This window comes from Gadus macrocephalus, chromosome 18 (assembly GCF_031168955.1).
Source record: "Gadus macrocephalus chromosome 18, ASM3116895v1".
In the NCBI taxonomy this organism is placed as follows: Eukaryota; Metazoa; Chordata; class Actinopteri; order Gadiformes; family Gadidae; genus Gadus; species Gadus macrocephalus.
The window spans coordinates 16,558,353-16,579,029 of NC_082399.1; the positions used below are offsets into that span (position 1 = coordinate 16,558,353).

The 20,677-nt window shown below is 44.2% G+C and overlaps 2 protein-coding genes across 2 annotated transcripts; one reads left to right on the top strand and one right to left on the bottom strand.

Moving 5' to 3' along the window:
• Positions 1–1,676: 1,676 nt before the first annotated feature.
• On the bottom strand, positions 1,677–14,735 carry nrbf2b (nuclear receptor binding factor 2b). The gene is made up of 4 exons (XM_060037086.1): positions 14,499–14,735; positions 13,767–13,851; positions 9,485–9,525; positions 1,677–3,442 (listed from the first exon to the last, which is right to left on the bottom strand). The coding sequence occupies exons 1-4, from the start codon at positions 14,526–14,528 to the stop codon at positions 2,768–2,770; spliced, it is 831 nt and encodes a 276-aa protein (XP_059893069.1). The 5' UTR covers positions 14,529–14,735; the 3' UTR covers positions 1,677–2,767.
• Positions 14,736–14,755: 20 nt separating this feature from the next.
• On the top strand, positions 14,756–19,796 carry LOC132446671 (NHL repeat-containing protein 3-like). The gene is made up of 4 exons (XM_060037084.1): positions 14,756–15,288; positions 15,399–15,601; positions 16,156–17,443; positions 18,486–19,796. Exons 1-3 carry the CDS (start codon positions 15,033–15,035, stop codon positions 16,756–16,758), a joined length of 1,062 nt encoding a protein of 353 aa, XP_059893067.1. The 5' UTR covers positions 14,756–15,032; the 3' UTR covers positions 16,759–17,443; positions 18,486–19,796.
• The last annotated feature ends 881 nt before the right edge of the window (positions 19,797–20,677 follow it).

The following is a 20,677-nucleotide window of genomic DNA, read 5'->3' on the forward strand; positions in this document are numbered from 1 at the left end:
GCAGGTGATCCAGGACCAGCTGCTCCAGGGACCAGACTGCCAGGGACTGATGGGGCGACTGTGGAGGACCTAATAAGGCAACTAGAAAAGGAAAAATTAATGAGAAGGAGAGCAGAGAGGGCTCTTGTAAAACAAAAAAGAATACATTTGGCACCAAGAAAGAGAAACAATTCAGTCAACAAGAAGTTAAAACGAAAAAGCCATACAGGTTAAATTCACCACCCATCATAATCAGCATTGTTGAAGCGGCGGCATCTGTAGGGCTTCATGTGCTGAACATCACCCTTTCCAGGATATAATTAAACAAACACACTGTTATTTCTACTAGCTATCGCATCATAAAACCCGTCCTTAAATCAACCTAAATGATCCTAGTAATCCAACATAAATAACTAACTAAATAAAAGTTAGATTCACTACTGAACTTCGTAATTGTTGGTGTAGATAGGCAGGATTCCTTTACATGGCGAAGTCGAGCTCACAAACCAGCAGGCAATCGGTCGTCTACCAAGATAAAAATATATATAATTACGCTGTGCATATACAAATAAATGTCAGTATATGCATCATAAAAGGACCTCTAATACAATAGACAGTTGACAATTCAAAAGAGGTAGCTATTTAATCAATTTACCCCTGGAGATACCTTCACAGGTGGTGAAGTCGAGCTAACAAACTAGCAGGCAATCGGTCGTCTACCAAGACAAATATATATAATTACGCCGTGCATATTCAAATAAATATCAGTGTATGCATCATAGGACCTCTAATACAATAGACAGTTGACAATTCAAAAGAGGTAGCTATTTAAAGGCCCACTATGCAACTTTTTTAGCCAAAATTACATTAATTATGCTGGTTGAGAGTTATTCTGATGGTTCTGCAACGATTTCTGGGTCGTTTGGTGGGTGTGTCATTGCCCCATGTCACCTCTCCAAGGAAAAAGCGAATATGCAACTTGCTCAGTCCCATTCATCATAGATCAGCCGACTAAAAAGAGACAGAGAAACCCAATGTCGGAGGAACAGAAGAAGAGAAAAGGGAGACTGACCGACAGAGAGGCCAGACACGAGTAAACGTTGGGCAAGCTTTTCAGGAATAGCGTGAACTGAAAGAAAAAGAAGACTGCAAATCAGACGCCGACTTGGCCGTGTTGCTTTTGAAATTGTAAGTACCCTTGGGTGAACTTTTTAGTTAAACTAATTTGGTTTAGTTAAGGATTGTGGTTAGAAAACATCCCGAATAAAATACGTTTTTCTGAAAACTTTTCTTTAACTTGGGGCAGGAGACCATCGTTTCACAATATAAGGGCTCGTGGTAACTTTACTTGGGATGGTCGACATTATTGTTTCAATCCAAACCTATGGAGAATATATGAATGAGATTTTCACTTCCGTAGACACTGTTCAGTGTTCACACACAACACAAGTTGAGTCACGCCCACATGAGGTCCAACTGTTGCGGTGCGATGCAGATCGTTTTTTTTTTTTATCAAGTGGTTATAACAAGTCCAGGGGACTGTGAATGTTATCAGTTTTATGGTATCGATCACTGAATAGTTCACTCACTTTTAATTTAGTGAAGGACTCGTCATAAAGTCACGAAGTGCAGATAAGCTACTATTACGATCTGATCCTCTTTAAATTGCATAAGATAAAAAAACTAACTAACCACTGTTTATATTTTCATACTGTTTAATAACATTATTGAAGGATGAGGTTTTTGAGTACAGAGTATACAAAATAAAATATTTTTCTTGTATAAAACTGAATGGCCACAACTTGAACCTCCCTTAGAAAATAACAATTCAGCCAAGCTCATGTTGGGTTGCCCTTTGTGGGACATTCAGTGATTTCCACATCACTATGCCCTTCAAAGATACTGACACTTTAATGTTCCCAAACATAATGCACGAGTTTTGTGTGATTGAACCTTTATTCTTACTAGTATCTAATCAATGCGGCCCAAACCACCAACAAACAATCGCTTTACGGCTCAGATTCAGGTGTTTTGATACCCATCTCTGATTAAATCATTGGACAGCTGATATCAGTCTTCATAGAAGGAATCGGGCATCTTGTCCTTCCAATCACCTTTGCCACTTTACCGGTCAGCCAATCAGAGCAGCTGTCTGCAGAGGGCTGACCCGACCAGGAAGCTGGCCCGCCCCCTCTGCGTCGGTGTCCAACCAGTGGGCTCCAGAATCCATAAAGGAACAGTTTTATCAAGGCACAGGTTTCTTGAAGCAATAGGTTTGCATATTGCCTCCGCAGAGGGACAGAAGGAGAGGCTCCTCTACTACTGCGTGGCGTTAGGAGGTCTGGTTGAATCTGCCTCCGCTCAACTCAACTGCATATCATGAGAATGTCCTCGGCCAACGGCCAGGCTAGTGGTTCAGTTGTTTCTACGTGGTCTGCATAATCTGCAGAACGGAGCACCGACCTGCAGCCTACGGTGTTTAGGTCTCTGCCTTACCTTTTAATAGGCCTTTGATAGTCCCACTTCTCCTGTTATGCTACAAGGGCCAGGCATAACAAATAAACTTCATTCCCTAATCCATGCCCATGTTTTTTTTTTTTTACCAAAAAAAGGATTGATCAACATCAGGAAGGTAATTAATAAATAACACCTCAGGAAACAGCCTCATAATTAAAATGAAGCACAAGAACACGGAGGCCACTCTGAGGCGACAGCAGCAATATGCTCCTCTCTGCCCGAGCGGGTCCGTGGATCACAGCTGGTCTCTGGATCCCAGCTGCTCTCTGGATCACAGCTTCTCCCGGTCCAGCAGCTCCTGCAGTTCGTGCTGGATGTGCTCAGGCAGCTCCAGGGGCGGCAGGTCATCCAGACACAGGTCCTCCTGGGCGGGCATCTCCAGTGGGGGCAGCTGGGGGATGGCGATGTCCTTCCCCTTCCCTGAGCAGCTCTTGTCTGGCGGCAGCACCCACAGCTCGGAGCGCTCCACCAGGTCCGCCGAGTCAGCCGCCTCCGAGCGCAGCCGCCCGTTCTCCACCCGCAGCCGCGCGTTCTCCGAGGACAGCCGCTGGTTCTCGTCCATCAGGGCGCCCAGCATGCGGCGCAGGTCCTCATTGGCCGTCTGCTGCTCCTCCAGGCGGGTCTTGTCGTCCTTTGCGGTCTTGGAGCCACCGGGGCCGCGCGGGGGGGTCGGGGCCGGGGGAGAGCCCGCGCTGCGCCGGCTCTGCAGCTGGTAGAGCAGGGTGTCGTACTCCCTCTCTGAGCCCCCCGTGCCCTGCCCCTCGGGCGCCTGGCCCTGATGGGTGGGGGCCGGCGGCCGGGACGGGGCGGTGGGGGCCGGGGCGGCGCCGGGCCGGGCCGGGACAGAGGCTTTGGCCCCACGGCGCGCCTCCCTCTTCCAGCGCTCCTGGATGAGCCGCTGCTGCTTGATGTGGCTGTCCTTCTGGAGCTCCATGGACAGGCGGGCCTGGACAACACACCGTGACACAACACACCGGGATCACACACTGTATCACAACACACCGGGATCACACACTGTATCACAACACACTGTATCACAACACACCGTGATCACACACTGTATCACAACACACCGTGATCACACACTGTATCACAACACACCGTATCACAACTTACCAGGATCACACTGTATCACAACACACCATATCACAACTTACCAGGATCACACTATCACAACACACCGTGATCACGTACTGTATCACAACACACACTATCACAACACACCGTGATCACACTGTATCACAACACACCGTGATCATCACACACTGTATCACAACACACCGTGATCACACTGTATCACAACACACCGTGATCACAACACACCGTGATCACACACTGTATCACAACACACCGTGATCACACACTGTATCACAACACACCGTTTCACAACTTACCAGGATCACACTGTATCACAACACACACTGTATCACAACACACCGTGATCACACTGTATCACAACACACCGTGATCACGCACTGTATCACAACTAGGGGTGTAACGGTACAAGTGTTTGTACCGAACCGTCACGGTACAGGCACTTCGGTGCGATTACAGAGGTGTACCGCGGTCCGTAAATGTGGCGTACATAGCGTTAATATGGCGAATGTAAAGGCTTGTTTTGCGATGCAGAATTGAAAACTTGTAGTCGGAGTTCCACCCGGACTGTTTAGCCAAAGTATACTACTCAGACTCCGTAATTCGCTCAGCAGCTCTCCGTCGGGATGTCGGATACGCAGTGCAATTCGCCGCCCGATCTATCTTATATGTTGACTACAAACCATGTAAGCAGTGCTGTAAATAAACTTCCAAAGCTTTTAAAATCTTATTTGGTGTTTTAAGGTGCAAATTAAACAATGTACAAAATAATTAAGGTGCAAAGTCAAACCGGAGAAGTGATTCAGGAAATTATTTTGTTAGAGGACCAATCACAGCCCATGCCGTCTCCGTTGCGTCGACCAATAAGTCCATGGCGTCGACGGATAGTTAAATAATATTTGATGCGCACGTAAACTACGGAGAGGGTCTCCGACTAGGGATGGGCGATATGGCCTAAAATCCATATTGTGATATACATTGCAACCTATTGCGATAACGATATATATCATGATATATAAATCATAATAGAACTATTTCAGAACAGGTTACATAGACTCTAAGGAAAGCCAACCTGCTAAATGTATAAAACAAAAAAGAAACTTAGTAGGCCTATGTCGTTTTGAGAACATTTATTGTGCAAAACTGTAATCATACAATATAATTTTGTAGCTGCAGAGACTTTAACAAAGAAAAAAATCTTCTGTGTAATGACGTATACTTGACTAATGACTACTCTTAATTAAATTAAAACTGGTGGTGTCTTGTTAATAAAGAAACGGATACTGTGAATTAGGGAAATACGTATTAGGCATGGCTATTTTAAATAAAGAAAAATCTTCCAAGTGTGTGCACAGATACTTGATATTAAAAAATAAAAGTGCAAAGTGAACGCATACAATTTTAAAATGAACATGAAATGAGGGTGACGATGACGATGATGCGTTGAAGCCGGTTGCAGCTCATGGCTCTTTAAATTTCGCGGGTCGCGGATGATGCGTTGCAGCCGGTTGCAGCTCGTGGCTCTTTAAATTTTGCGGGTCGCGGACGATGCGTTGCAGCCGGTTGCAGCTCGTGGCTCTTTAAATTTCGCGGGTCGCGGATGATGCGTATGGCGACACATTAGTGCCATAATTCACTAATGTGATAAAAGATGCATTCGGGCGTATTATATTATTCCACACGCGTAGATATTAACTGCGAGCGTGCAAATGATCTCTGCGCGCGCAAAACAGCCTCTCGCGCGCGCAAATTACCTCAGAGCGTGCAAAACCTCTCGCGAAAGATGTTTTAACGCTCTCGCTCGAATTTAATTTTGGCACTATGGGGTAGGGCCCGACCGATTCATCGGCCTGCCGATTTTAATCGGCCGATTATAGCCTTTTTGAAAATAATCGACATCTGCCAAAAAGACGCAGATTTTATTTTTATTTTTTTTAGAAATTTTATTGCGCTTAGTATCCTGCAGATTGCGCTCCTACTCACCTAGCTAACTAACAACTTTAGCTGGAGTAAAAAAGAGGAGATTGAATTTTACCGTACAACATGAAAGCACGCTCGCTCAGGCAGCTGCGCGCTCACCTCACCAATGTACACAAGACGCGTTGTTTGTTTCTTTAGGTCCCAGGCCATGTTAATTTGTTATACTGTAGACTCTAAAGGTGAGACCATACTGCTCAGCACGCACGTGTTAGTCACTGCTCACGAGCGCAGCACATTGGGAGTTAGTTATTTATTTTACATTTTAAATTACACTAATTTTTGACTGTAAATGTATTCTAAAACACTCAAAGGTTCTGCATTCAATTCACATATTCGTCAAAAGTGTTTAAAGTATATTTAAGGTATCAAAAACTACGTTTTATGCTTTATTTTTTTTTAATTGTCCTTAAATCGTAAATCGTAATTTTTCTCTGAAAATAATTGGCATCGGCACTCAAAAATCAATATCGGTCGGGCCCTACTATGGGGGAGGGAACCAAGGCAGGGCGGGCTTTCCTATGATTGGCCGTTTCTGAAGCGCGATATTTGATTGACAGCCCTCCTCAGCCCTCCTCTCATTCAATTCTGAATTGTACAGTAAATGGCTGAAACGATAGTTACTTATTGTAACTCTAGATTCTATGAGTATAGGCGCAGCCTTTTAAGGCTATCGCTATTGGGTTATACCTAGGCGTTAGCCGTAGCACTGAAAAATTTGTAATCCCCGAACACCAACAGCGTGGGCCTCAATTACGTCCGCGTGTGGCGTGCCTCAACGACGTCCGCATTTCGCAGATATAGTCGGGCGCCGGCGGACGTTTTGCTCCCAATAAACAGCTTTTCTTCAGCTATTTCAAGGACAATGAGGCCGACACTTAAAAGGCTGCGCCTATACTCATAGAATCTGGAGTTACAATACGTAACTATCGTTTCAGCCATTTACTGTACAATTCAGAATTGAATGAGAGGAGGGCTGAGGAGGGCTGTCAATCAAATATCGCGCTTCAGAAACGGCCAATCATAGGAAAGCCCGTGCTGCCTTGGTTCCCTCCCCCATAGTGGCAAAATTAAATTCGAGCGAGAGCGTTAAAACATCTTTCGCGAGAGGTAATTTGCGCGCGCGAGAGGCTGTTTTGCGCACGCTGAGGTAATTTGCGCGCGCAGAGATCATTTGCGCGCTCGCAGTTAATATCTACGCGTGTGGAATAATATAATACGCCCGAATGCATCTTTTATCACATTAGTGAATTATGGCACTAATGTGTCGCCATAGATGCGATGCAGCTGGTTGCAGCTCGTGGCTCTTTTTAAATTTCGTGGGTCGCGGACGATGCGTTGCAGACAGTTGCAGCTCGTAGCTCTACCCATGACCCACTCTTTATATTTCGCGGGTCATGGATAGATCGTGTCAAACATGCATTATCGCGATAGAGCAATATAACTAAAATCTCTATCGTAGGCCATTTTTTATCGTTTATATCGTATAGCGTTTATATCGCGCATTCCTATCTCCGACTATGGAGAGGCCTCTCCGTGTCTATTAGGGGTGGGAATCTCTTAGCACCTCACGATTCGATTCCGATTATGAGGTCAACGATTCGATTCTGAAGCGATTATCGATGCAACAATTTCCATGTTTACATTTCCATGCGTAAAATTTCAAAAATATATATATACATCCGAGTTTGCTACTCAAGAGTTTGCTAAACACTTCCTACTTTTGTGATGATCATTAAAGACATCAACAGATGAATTAACTTATCTAATATTTCATAAGAGAGAAAGCTTGTCACAAACATGACTTTCTATGAGCAATGCAATAATCAATGCAGCTTGCATTATAACACAATATGAAGCATGCAAAAAATTGGTTTCAGTTTTATTTTCTTTCTAATCTTTCTATTCAATGTCATTAAAGTTTTTGTGTCTGGCTGTGAGTTTGCGCACATGCTATGCGTAGGCTGAATCGCAATCGTGTCAAGACAAATCAGATTTGCCAATACACACTGAAGATGAATTCAATAATTTTAATAATAATGTATATATTTTTTCTAATATATATATATATATATATATATTCCGATTATTAATTGATCTGCATCGAGACAGAATCGTTCTAGCGAGAATCGCGATGCATCGAAGAATCGATATTTCCCACCCCTAGTGTCGATGTACAGCACTTTAATGCCGCGTTTCCACTGCAGGGTGCGGTACGGTTCGGTTCGCCTCAGTCCGGTACGGAGGGGGCGGTATAGCCCAGCTCAGTTCCGAGGTCGCGTTTCCACCGCCGACCGTAAACTTTATGGTAGGCCGGATGTCGATCGCCGCGGCAGCTACGTAAACATCGTGCCATTCGACCAGAAACGGGCTGGAAGACCTTCTTGTTCCTTCCACTGCTCCATCAAGCTCCCTCTGCACGTCTTCCTCCCCAAGAATGCAGAGGAACGTCTCCACCTCCTTGTTCGCCCAAGCAAGCGTTTTACGCAACATGTTCATCATAAAGAATAATACCTCGAGGCTACTGCTTGTTTGTTTTTATCCCCACGTCGCCCGGAAGTGACGATTCTGTCGACCAATCAACGGAGGGGGTGTGTAGCTTGAATTTTCCGGCACCCTTTCAGGCGCCTCAGTAACCCAACGGAGGGGTACTGAAGACGAGGGCAAAACGAGTACGGCTCAGTCCGGGTCACGCCCACTTTTGGCGGTGGAAACGCAATCCGTACCGCACCTTTGCGAACCGAACCGCACCGCACCCTGCAGTGGAAACGCGGCATTACACACGCATTTGAAAAGGCACCATCCAGGTGTTACTTTCACCATTCAACCCTATTTCAACAACCCCTGTCTGGGAATTCAGAAATGCCATAACCAAGTTTATTGGTGTTTTCATTGTTGCTTATCTACGGTTTGAGAAACAAGCAGTTTTTTTTTATTTCCCCCTTAACTATTAACCATACCGTACTGTGACTTAAAAACCGAGGTACGTACCGAACCATGACTTTTGTGTACCGTTACATCCCTAATCACAACACACCATGGTCACGCACTGTGTCACAACACACCATGTCAACCAGGACCATGCATCGCGATTCTGTGTAGAACGATTCCGTCTCGATTCAGATAAGTTAATAATCTGAATCAAAAAAAGTATATAATTATTAATTTCTTTATATTTATTTTATTAAATTTGTTCACCTCCTGCAACATTCTGTACGACAGAGAGGGATCAATTGAGTGGTTTTAAAATTATTTAATTTATTTCCATTGTGTATATAGGCCAATCTGATTTGTCTGGACACGATTGCGATTCGGCCTACGCATAGCATGCACGCAAACTCACAGCCAGACAGAAGAACGACAAACAAGTTCTTATTCTTATAATTGACTAAGAGCAGCTTTTTCTTTAATGACATAGAAAGGAAAGATAAGAAAGAAAAGAAAACTAAATCTGTTTATTTTTTACCTACTTCCATAGTGTGTTGTAATGCAAGCTGCATTGATTATTGCATTGTTCATAGAAAGTCATATTTGTGACAAAAGCTTTTTCTCATAAAAAATTAGATAAGGTAATTAATCTGTTGATTTCTTGATCATCACAAAAGTAGGCAGAGATTAGCAAACTCTTGAGTAGGAAATTCAGATGCATACATATTTTCTGGAAAATCCCGCATGGAAATGAACATAAAAAAAAAAATTGCTTCGAGATGCATCAATAATCGTTTTAGAATCGAATCATTGACCTCTGAAACCGAATCGAATCTTGAGGTGTTAAGAGATTCCCACTCCTACACTCAACCGGCCCTGACATCCACTCGGTATGAGGGAGCTGCCAGGGACGAATTTGTTTCACGTTGGCTCACTGGTTTGGACATTAGCTCGTCTGCGTGATGTGGAGATAAGCAGAGGTTCTCACCTGTTCACACTCCGTTAACTTCATCGCATCCCTCAACAGATCTGAGGAAGCAATGAGGGATAAGACATAAGAGGAAAGGAAGACTGGAATTAGGATCAGTTTACACACACAGTATGCATGTCCTTTAAATAGGATTAGCAATGTTGTCAAACAAAAGTTCAAATGTAATTAAGCTAATTGGGCTTTCAGCTTTCCCATATTAAGACATAAGAAAAAGCTTAATGGAATGGAGCCAAAATGTACAGTTCAAAATATTTTTCAACATTACTTAATATATGCATCAAGTAAGGTCTGTATAGTGTATACTTTCCATGGTATCTAGGCCATTCTGTCATCGTTACTGAAATAATACTGTAGTTCAGAAAGTATATCGAATATTTTTAAGTCTCCGCCACCAGTTTGTGGTCCCGTTCTTTCTGTGGCCCCAGTGCTTCACAGAGGCAAACACAAAGTGATGCCAAATAATATCAATGTGCCCAGGAAACGGCCCCTTGCATATCAAGTACTCTGCGCTGACGCTACGTGATTCAACACCACCGAGACAGTTTACATTTCATGGATTCGTTTTTCCCCCTCAATAAAATAATAAAAGGTCCTGTTCCTGAAATGGCCTTCACACATACGATGTGTTACCAACAGCCCTGCGGGTTGTTTAGGCTAGCAGGTAGAGCAGGTGCACTGTGGCACATTCACTTCCTCTACACATATCGGGCTGATTTATTTATCGTAATTTCTTCCTCATCTACCAATCGATTGATCGTAGGTGGACCGAGATTGTATGTGGTTGACTACAGCCCTGATATAAACGACACTATCTCCTCTTCCTTCAGGAGCTCTCACTCCCTCCGTGACAGGATCCATGTAACAGCATATATTCCCTTCTGGTATTGATGAATAGACGAAAGGATCCAGGGTAACCTAACCTTATTGTAACTTCGTTGAAGTTCCTCCCCCTATATCTCCACCGCACACATGTTCGTAGCTCCCCTGCGCTGAGTGAAAGATAACAATGTGGGTGGGGGCCTGACGACGGGGGAAACAAGAGGCCCTTGCCTCGAGAGGAGGGGCATCCAGAGGGTTCAATACCCAGGCCACGCTCAATTCTGCTCTCACATCGCTGTTCACTTTGCCTGTTTTGCTGATAAAAAGATTTATATTGGCACTGGTTCACGTAGAACAGCGGACATGGAGGGGTTTCGGTTTGAACGTTTCATCACTATTTGTATTGGTTTTCACTGTTAGAGTTGAAAATAGTTTCTTTTCATGTAATAAAGGTGAGCCTAAGCTGTCTGTCTGCTGGTTTAATTGACCAAAGACCAGAGTATTTTTCTTAAGGTGAGCTGATCTAGGTGACTTTGTAGGTTTTTCAGAAATCTGAAAAATATGATCAAATACGTACATAATCAGAATGTCTATCAGGATAAGATTATTTGTCTGTATCACCCTCCCCTAGTTGATAGCTGTGTACGTCCAAGGGAGGGTTCAATATTAAACGTGAACGTTTGTTTAAAACATTCAAAATTGAACTACAATCAACGTCAGAATGTGAAGAAATAACCGTTCTGTCCAAGAAGTGAATGAATTGTGTTAGAGATATGAAGCACCTTTAAGACTCTGGGACACACTCCACACTATGGGGTGCATTCAATATCCAACCGGTCATTACCATGGATATATACGAGGACTACGACTGTCTATAATCAATAATCAATATTATTAATTATTTATCATTATTTTTAGGGATGCACCGATATGAAAATTTTGACCGATATCCGATATTAAAATTGCTGTTACGGCCGATAACCAATATTTACCGATATCGATACTGGTATAAAAACAAGTTTATATGATGATTTTGTATCATGTAAACACTGAATATGAAAAAGTTATTTTTCTTTATTTTCCAAAACTTCGAAATACATTGTTTCTTCAACAAGTTACAGGGCATCCATAACAAACACAAGTTACTAACAGTGTTAGTTTTAGGCTACTTTTACAACTTGCATCTATGAAAAAGTTTGGATCATAAATCACAATAACGATCACAAATCAAAATATCTTGACAAGGTTTTATAACTTAAATCAAATTTGCCAATATTCATGGAAACCAGACACTTGGTTGGTTGTAGTCTTTTCACTCGGTTCTAGCCCTACGGTTGATCCGGAGAACCGAGCGAAAAGACTACAACCAAATATAAACATGTCCGGTTCCGGTTTCCTGTTACCTGTTCCCGTTCCCGGTTTTGGGATTACGGAATGCCAAATAAAACACAACAGAAACAGTATTTCGCTACGATACTTGATGTTGATAATACCGGAATTGTCCTTTAAACATGCGCTGATCACGTGAACGCACAACTTTTTTTTTTTTATCAGCCGATGCGCGGATCACTTGCGTCCCGAACCGTGAGGGTTGGGAACCGTCCCGTACGGATCACGGGAAACCCGTGAACCGTTGCACCACTAGTGGTGTTGAATGATTTGACACGGCATCCTCCGCGCATTACTTCGGCTTTGCAAGTACTGCATATTGCAATTCCAGTACCTTCATTTGAGACCGTAAAAAACATCCAAACCGCCGACATTGATTCTTTTCAGTTAAGGTGACAAACACTCCTGTACTGCCTCTCCGTGTGTCTCTGGCTGCGTCACTGACACTGTCACATGACCAAACAAGCTGCGCATGGGCAAAAAACACACACAACGGCAACTAGACGGAAATAAATATTGGCTGTTAATATCTGACCAGTTTTACTTATCGGGCCGATGCCGATATGTTAAAAAATGACTAACATCGGCCGATAACGATATCACTGCCGATATATCGTGCGTCCCTAATTATTTTGTCTCTTTTGAATATACGCTTTCCTGTCCTTCTGCTTTGATGGACTCAGCTCCGATCTGGGATCAATGCATCGGATGCAACTTCAAAGATAAATAAGGAAAGCTGTTGGTATACAGAACTTTGTATACCTGCAAACTCAATGACAACCTGCATGTTCCTGTCTGTTCAGTAGATCTAAACCCACTCCTCCTGGCCCACACTTTAAACAGGCTCAGTCGTTCAGCTCATCCCCCTTGAAGCTTTGAGGAGCAACCATGTTGCAGTTGGACCACACTAAGGGCGTGTTCACACAGGCAGTTTTTTTATATTAAAAAACACCTGACCCGGGCGGTTTTTTACCAACTAAAAAACTGACAGGGTGGTTTTGTCAAGTTCATTCTAGAGCAGAATGTTCTAGAGCCAACGTTGCCAATCGGTTACCGTATCAAAGTGGTTTGACTACGCTACAGTAGCCGCGTTTACATGGCAGATCTATGCCGCATAGATTTCTATGCGGCATAGATCTGTTCCTAAAATGTGTTCCGAATTAACTGTATACATGGCAGTAACAAAAGTGTCCGTTATGTCTCTCGCGCACACCTGACACGTCTCTGGACCGGCGGCGACATAATGGATGTCTTATCACTATCGGCGATTTTAAATTTGATTTTAATGAAAGCACAGCAGGAGAGAGCTTTTCTCTGCCTGCTCCTTCAATTAAGAAGGAGGAGGACAGCGCAGCAACGTCAATTTCTCGTCAGATCTTTATATTTACTCTAAGCGCCGCCGCAAACAAGAGGAAGTTGGATGCGAGTCCGCAGCCAAGACTGGTGGGAGAGAGTGGTCTTACGGGAATTTAGTGTGTCAGTTACAATGTCGAGGATGAGAAAATTAACCCTTGTTTTGGCGTTGGATGACAACGACGAGGATAACGATGAACCCTCCCGTTTGTGGGTGCATGACATAAACCGGGGACGGCAGCAGTACGGGGCGTTTCATAGTTGTATTCAGGAGCTACGGTTTGATAATGTCCCAAAATCCCACCGATCGTCCTCCAGATACTCTCCTTGTGATATATGTTGTGGTATAACTTGTTGGTCATGTCATATAACTCAACATGTTCACTAACAAGAACAACAAGTTGCTCCGTCGGGAAAGACGTCTTGGTTTGGGTCGCCATTCTTGAATTTCCAACGTTTTTCCTAGTGACGTAGGTTCTCGTTCATTGGTCAGCTGTCAAAAAACTGCCTGACGTCGGGTGCTTTTTCTTGGCGAGTTGAATTTATCCCAACTTGAAAACCACCCAGAGCAGTGAAAAAAACCCGCTGGCAGCGGTGTTTTTAAAAGCACCCAGGATGTTTTTACAGAAACACCCTGTATCATAGGAATATAATGTAAAACATCCACCCGCACTTGAAAAAAAAACTGCCTGTGTGAACACCCCCTAAGAGGACCCACCTGCAGCGCTGCTGTGGCAGGCGATGGCCTCTTCGAACTTCCCAGCTGCTAGCAGACGGTCGGCCTTCCTGGACTGCTGGTGGGCCTGGGGCCGTCGGCGACAGGTCAGCCATGAGGACGGGGTCAGAAGAACACAAGAACACAACCGACGCATGAGGAGGAGAGGTGGATGTTTAAGTGACAGAAGTGTTAAGGCACAGGTGGGAGGAAAACAGAGGATCGAGTACCATAAGAGGGGGACAGAAAGAGAGAAGAACACATGAATGGGGATGAGGAATGAGACACACGTTCATAAGAACCAAGGACATTAGACAGGTTATATAACATAGTACTAAATAACAGGCATCACAGTTATATATTATACTATGGAACACCTTTCCTCTACGTCCCAGTTGAAAAAAAAAATGCTATGTTGTTCATGATGATATAGGACAGATCATAAAGGATGTCTTTAGTTGTTTATGATGTAGGACCGATCATAAATTATGTTTTTAGTTGTTTATGATGTAGGACAGATTAATAATGATGTCTTTAGTTGAAGGACCTGACAGCAGGTCAGATCCCAGCTGATTCGTCCTGCTTTTTTCATGACAGAACAACAACAACATCCCTGGAAGAGACGAGCTATCAACAACTATGGAAGCTAACGCTGCTAACTGTAGCCTGACGCTAGCTGCTAGCTGCTAGCCACTGAAGCATTAGCTCGTTATTGCAACATCAGCAGATACTCACGAGGTTGAGGGGGCTGTCCTCCACCTCCATGAAGACGACTCTCGGAGAACCCACACCTCACGCACTGTACCCCCGGAGGACTGTCATTCACCGCGGCGTGAGGCAGCTTTAACCCAACATCAGGGACCGGGGAGACGGGGAGACGGGTCGGCGGTCGGGTCCGGGCTGCGCAGCTGCGTCACGACGCGTCGCGTCGGCGCCACAGGGAGCGTACGCCACGTCACTTCCAGGATATGCCCCTCCTAGTCACGTGCTTTTTGTTTTCATTTTCATTGCATGTTCCTCTGTACCCATCTCAAGGAAATTATAATCACAATTATTGTGTTTAAACGTGTACATTAACCATTATATACAGAATCCCGAGAGCAGCAGCGGGAGGGCTGAAGACCCGGAGAAGGAGGACTTCCTGGTCTGGGACGACATGAGCTCACATCACGTATGCAACGTTGATTGTTGAGCGGTTTAGGGGTTTAACAAACATGAGCTTCGTGTGAATGACACATCGCCATCAAGTCAATTCTGTCACTCTGAGTGATGAAAAAGAGAAGTCACACCTGCCTCCTCGCGACCACCATGGCCTCCATCCTCCTGCTTATGATGGTGCTGTACGGCTCCATCAGCAGCCATCAGCACCAAGAGAGCACCCCTTTCAGACACGACTACCAGCTACTGGGGAGACCTCTGTTCAAACTGGACATATCGTGGCCCAAGTACCCGGAGCTTTTCAGAGGTGCTGTGTTTGCAGTGGCTGTGAACCACTACGGAGAGGTGGTCTATGTGGCACAGAGAGGTGAGCATTGGTCATTTTGACCTTGACAATGCTCTTAATCAGCGCAGCAAGTTGTGATCTCGACCTATTATTGCTCTGAATTGTATGGTCTCCTTTCCCCGTGTTGCTAGGTGATGCTGTACCCAAGGTATTGGTCTTCACGACCAGTGGAGACTTCCTGATGGCCTGGAACACCAGTACCTTGGAGATGCCTCACGGGATATTTCTAGCAGACCCGGAGTCATCTAACCCCACCATTTGGATCACAGACGTGGGGAATGGCCCATATGGCCACTGCGTCAAACAGTACTCCCCCTCCGGGAACCTCCTTCAGGTGGGATGTTGGAACAAACCTTGGGAGTATAACTTTATTGTACACATCTTATCCAAATGCGGCACATTTAATGCAGCTAACAAATAAATAATATGGCTATTCACAAGTGATGTTTAATGTACATACTGTCAATAAGCTGTTGGATGGGACTGTGTGTGCAACCCCATGCACACTACAGACTACAGACTATTTAAATACATATTTCTCTGTGAATTGCACAGCATTTTTTTGCACTAGAAACAACCATGGCTAGTACCACTACCACTCAAATACTTTACACTACACTTTACTTCACCTCATTACTTATTATTACTTATGACCACTGTTTTAGTTTTTCTACTTATAATTACTTACTTTATTTGATTTGATTTTTATTATTATTATTATTTATTATCATGATCTTTTGATGCTGCTACTTACTTCTGATTTACTCAATCTTTTATTATTGCTGCTATGTCAGTGTTGAGGAACCAAGCCTCAGAATTGTCCTCTTGCGTACTTGTATAATAATATGTAATAGAAGTAACTCTGATTCTGATTGTGATGGGGACCAGGTGCTTGGGACCCCGGGCACGGCCGGCTCCAGGCTCAGCCCCCTGCAGTTCGACCAGCCGGCTGAGGTGTTCGTCCACGGCTCCGGGGAGATCTACCTGGTGGACGGGGACGGCGGGGCCAACAACCGGCTGATCAAGCTGTCCAAGGACCTGGAGGTGCTGTGGGTCCACGGGGAGCGGGGCCCGGGCCTGGCCCAGTTCTACATCCCCCACAGCGTCACGGTGGACGGCTACCAGCGGGTCTGGGTGGCCGACCGCGGCAACAAGAGGATCCAGGTGTTCGACGCGGTCACGGGGGACTGGCTGGCCACCTGGGGCAGCTGCTTCCCCGAGGACGCGCCCTACTCCGTCCGGCTCACCCCCGACAAGAAGTACATGGTGGTCGTACAGCTCAACGTCAACCGGGTCTCTCTGCTGGAGGCCCCGCCCGTGGGCGTGGTCGGCCAGTGCAAGGTGGTGGGCATGATTCGGTTACCAGATGATGTCAAGCCCCACCTGGTGGACGTGGACCAGAAGACGGGCGCTCTGTACGTGTCGGAGATAGGGGCGGGGCAAGCCCAGAAGTATGTCCCTATTCACCAGGATGGGGGCGCCTTCTACTGAGAAGGTACGACCTCACCTCCCCCCTTGGGCTGCTCTCACCAACCCTGGAGAACGGGAGGCTGTGAATGGGGCAGAGTGACGACTGGCCGCATTCACATGCAAACTCCCAGTTGCATGTTACAGATATTGCTTTGTCAAACTCTTCCTCCTCTTCCAGTTTCTTCCACGCTAACAGAGCTCCTCACACGGGTCAAGAGGAGGAAGAGGAACATGGGAATGCTTTTTAGTAGCAGGAAGCCCCAGAGCTGACCGGCTGCTGACTGTACCACATTACTCTGAATTTCCAGGTCTAGATTACACCACTTGATTTAAAAGCTTAAAGGAAATTGCATTACTACTGTAATCCCCCTACCATTCATCACGCTTCTTGAAGTGTTTCACCTTTTGTCGACTTCTGTTGTAGATTTAGCTAAACCCCATTGTTCAGTGTGCTGCATACTCGTTCTGGACTGGTACTGGAATACAGTACTGCACTGCAGTACAATACTGTGGGGGAGACAAACCTAATGTAGTCTCACACGTATAGTTTAAAGGTCCCATGACGTGCCACCATTGTGAGTGGGATTAGCCTTACAAGCCGGTTAGAATTCTGCCCCTCATGACATCACAAGTGGGCGTGTCCTCCCAGATGTGTGCTGGATAGATCAGTCTACCAGCGATAGATGAGCAAACTTTGCTCATTAGTGTGTAGGGATGGGAATTGATAAGAATTTCACGATTCCGATTCCGATTCTGCTTATCGATCCGATTCCTTATCGATTCTCTTATCGATTCTCATTGGGTGAGAAAATAAGTATAAATGTGTTTGTTTGTATTAAATCTGTTTAATATCTGATCAGAAGTGCTTCTAGTATTAGGAAATTGTACATTTTCAAATCAATTGGTCCAGACGAAAAAATATATAAAAATATATGCCATCATTATGTGCCATACAACTAAAAACAGACTGAAAACAGCCAAGTAAGAGCTTGTGCCTTTTGGAATGCTAACAGTGCTCATTTGCATTCAACTTGTAACAAAATTCAACTGACATAAACAAAATGAAGCATTGATTAGACAGAGATTTATTAGATGGGCCTACCTATTAAACCGTTGGAACACACAAGACCGGAAACCATAGCAATGCCGGTAAACAAATCCCGAGAAGCCCAATCCCTATGAGAGCTCCCCGCGCTACGGCCATCCGGAGGCGACAGAGCTGTTGGCCGTGATATTATATATCCAATTATAATATATTATATACTATTATATATAGAGCTCCGGGAGTCGCAAACTGCAACAATCACTTTCTCCTCCATGCCGCAGTCACCCCGGACTGCACTGCACTGAGTTTGACGGCTGAACGCTGATTGGCTGTTACGTTACACATGTCACTCAGTTATCACGCTGTTGAACGCTGATTGGCTGTCATCACGACAAAAACTTGTCGCCGGTTTTCTCCCGCGAAAATTTCGCCCTTATACGCGTCTCTACGTTCACTTTGTATGGGATCTTGTCGCCCCGTCGCGTTTGGTGTGAACACACAATGCGATTCTTCCTCGGCGGCGCCATGTTTGCTGCGTTCTGAACCAAAACAAAAGCAGCGTGTGTGTGACGTCATGACGCATTTGCCGCGACCGGAACCGATAAGCGGAATCGTTAAGCAGGCTTGCTAATGATTCCCAGGAATCGGTTGACTCGGAACCGGTTCTGAACAAGAACCGGTTCTCGATTCCCATCCCTATTAGTGTGACGGATAGATGAGCAAACTTGCTCATCTATCCGTCACACATCTAGTCGGACACGCCCCCTTGTGATGTCATAAGGGGCAGATTGTCAAAACGGCTTGTAATGGCTAATCACACTCACAAATTGTGGCATGTCATCTGACCTTTAACTTGATCTCAACAACAAAGTAATTGAAGTATAAATAAAACCTCAAGGCATGAAGTTGGGTAGCTAGTAGTAGAATGGTTGTTTGAGCTTTATCATTTAAATGCAAATGTCTTTATTATGTTCGGAAATATATTGCTTTTGGTTCAGGGTATATTAATTTTCATTGTATTGTGTATTGAGCAAACGTTTTCTTTCGCAAAATAATTTACGTTTCATGTGGGTTTATGCACTGATATATTTGTTGGGCTTGTAAAATGAGTCACTGCTTAAAGGGTTTGTTCAAAATAGATTTCCAAGCATTTCTCCAGATACTAAACAGGCTAGATTAGTCCCAGGCTGGATTAAACTGGGAGAATGGTCTTTATTCTTTGGCTCATCATTTGAACCAAAGTTATTGGGAACAAAAGTGATACAGGCAGATTCATGAAGATTTAATCAAATCTGATGCAGGGAAATAGTCGAACAATTACTCTGTTAGATTCACCTTTTTGGCTAAATGAGTATTCTGTCTTTCCATTGACCAGATATTGTATTATGTCAAGGACCCTCGTGTGTAGAAACTCTCCTACTCATATGCTTGTCTTTATCATTAGAATTATAATTATTATGATTAATAATAATAATAATTATTATTATTATATAGTCAATATAAGTTGTATGTACAGATTCAACTTCTCAACCTAGAATGACAGACAATGTGCATGCATGTGAGAACACACTCTGTCTCGTTGTCTATGCTAGATAGACAACTAATAACTACAATTCATTTTGGAAACGATCTGTAAAAGGGATTCACGAAGGGACAATGTAATGGTTTTAATTGTTTCAATGACAGAAACAGCAAGTGAATGAATGAAGAGAGAAACGTCCTATAATATCCTTGCCAACCTTGTAGATGCTTTGCCTCATGGCTCTAAAGAAGAACATGTTAATATGTCAATGGTCGTATTCTAACATAGTAGAATCGGTATATAGCAGTGTGTGGGATTGCACCCCTCATACAGTCTATACCTACATTGTTTACCTGCTTATGAAACGGGATCCTTTCAATGTGTATGTCTTTCTCAGGTCAAACCCTGTTCGATCTCACAACCCCTTTTGTTTAGGAAAATGTACTGCAGTGTTTCACAACCAAAATAAATGTGGCACTTTAGCTCACCTCACACTTGCATCCACATTGAAATGTTGTGAATTGTTAAACACTGTGATCGAAATGTTTCAGTCTTGTGCTATGATCAGCTCGATATATGAACATGCCATGTACTGTGTTTATTCAGACCACATCGTGGAGGACTCAAGAGCAACGCAGCATTGCACCACTAGATGGGGCTCCAGTATGAAAGTGTGTGTCGGTTACTGGTGAGAAGTACCAGGCTCGCAGTTATTTAATTGTATGCTTGCTCTCCTCAATCACAAATTCTTCTATCACTTTTAGTGTTTTTATTTTAGTGTTTGGGGCACTGGTTGTTTTGTTGTTTAACCTGGCGGATATCATGCTATTTTTATGTATGCGTTTTCAGTGTTAGTAGAGAGGCGGAGGAGTCAGAATATTTATCAATATTAAATAGAGGGTTCCTGAGAAAAATGGACATAAAAATGTGAGGCGGAGGGGTCAGAGTATTTATCAATATTAAATAGAGGGTTCCTGAGAAAAATGGACATAAAAATGTGATCTAAGCTCTAATTCAGTAATAGAAATGGCAACATCCACATTTGATTTCTACTCCATTATATTCAGTCTGTTATCAATTCTCACTGTATGTTCAACTAAACCAGGCTTGTATTTCGTACCCCCCCCCCCCCCCCCACAAACACACACACACACACACACACACACACACACACACACACACACACACACACACACACACACACACACACACACACACACACACACACACACACACACACACAAACACACACACCAAACACACCCCTCTGTAACGTGGGAAGGCGGCCCGGTGGAACTCTGTGGGCGAGCCTGCAAACAACAGACAACATGTGAATTGAGTCATAACTCATTGAATCAAGGATACAAGAGAGA

What these genes read in the sequence shown, in the direction of transcription:
- LOC132446671 (XM_060037084.1), top strand. Translation starts at nt 15,033, where the DNA reads ATGAAAAAGAGAAGTCACACCTGCCTCCTCGCGACCACCATGGCCTCC. An exon ending in GGTCTATGTGGCACAGAGAG is followed by an intron (nt 15,289 to 15,398) that starts GTGAGCATTGGT and finishes CCGTGTTGCTAG; the next exon opens with GTGATGCTGTACCCAAGGTA. An exon ending in CCTCCGGGAACCTCCTTCAG is followed by an intron (nt 15,602 to 16,155) that starts GTGGGATGTTGG and finishes GATGGGGACCAG; the next exon opens with GTGCTTGGGACCCCGGGCAC.
- nrbf2b (XM_060037086.1), bottom strand. Translation starts at nt 14,528, where the DNA reads ATGGAGGTGGAGGACAGCCCCCTCAACCTC. An exon ending in AGGACAGCCCCCTCAACCTC is followed by an intron (nt 13,852 to 14,498) that starts GTGAGTATCTGC and finishes CGACGGCCCCAG; the next exon opens with GCCCACCAGCAGTCCAGGAA. An exon ending in AGTTAACGGAGTGTGAACAG is followed by an intron (nt 3,443 to 9,484) that starts GTGAGAACCTCT and finishes TGTGTTGTCCAG; the next exon opens with GCCCGCCTGTCCATGGAGCT.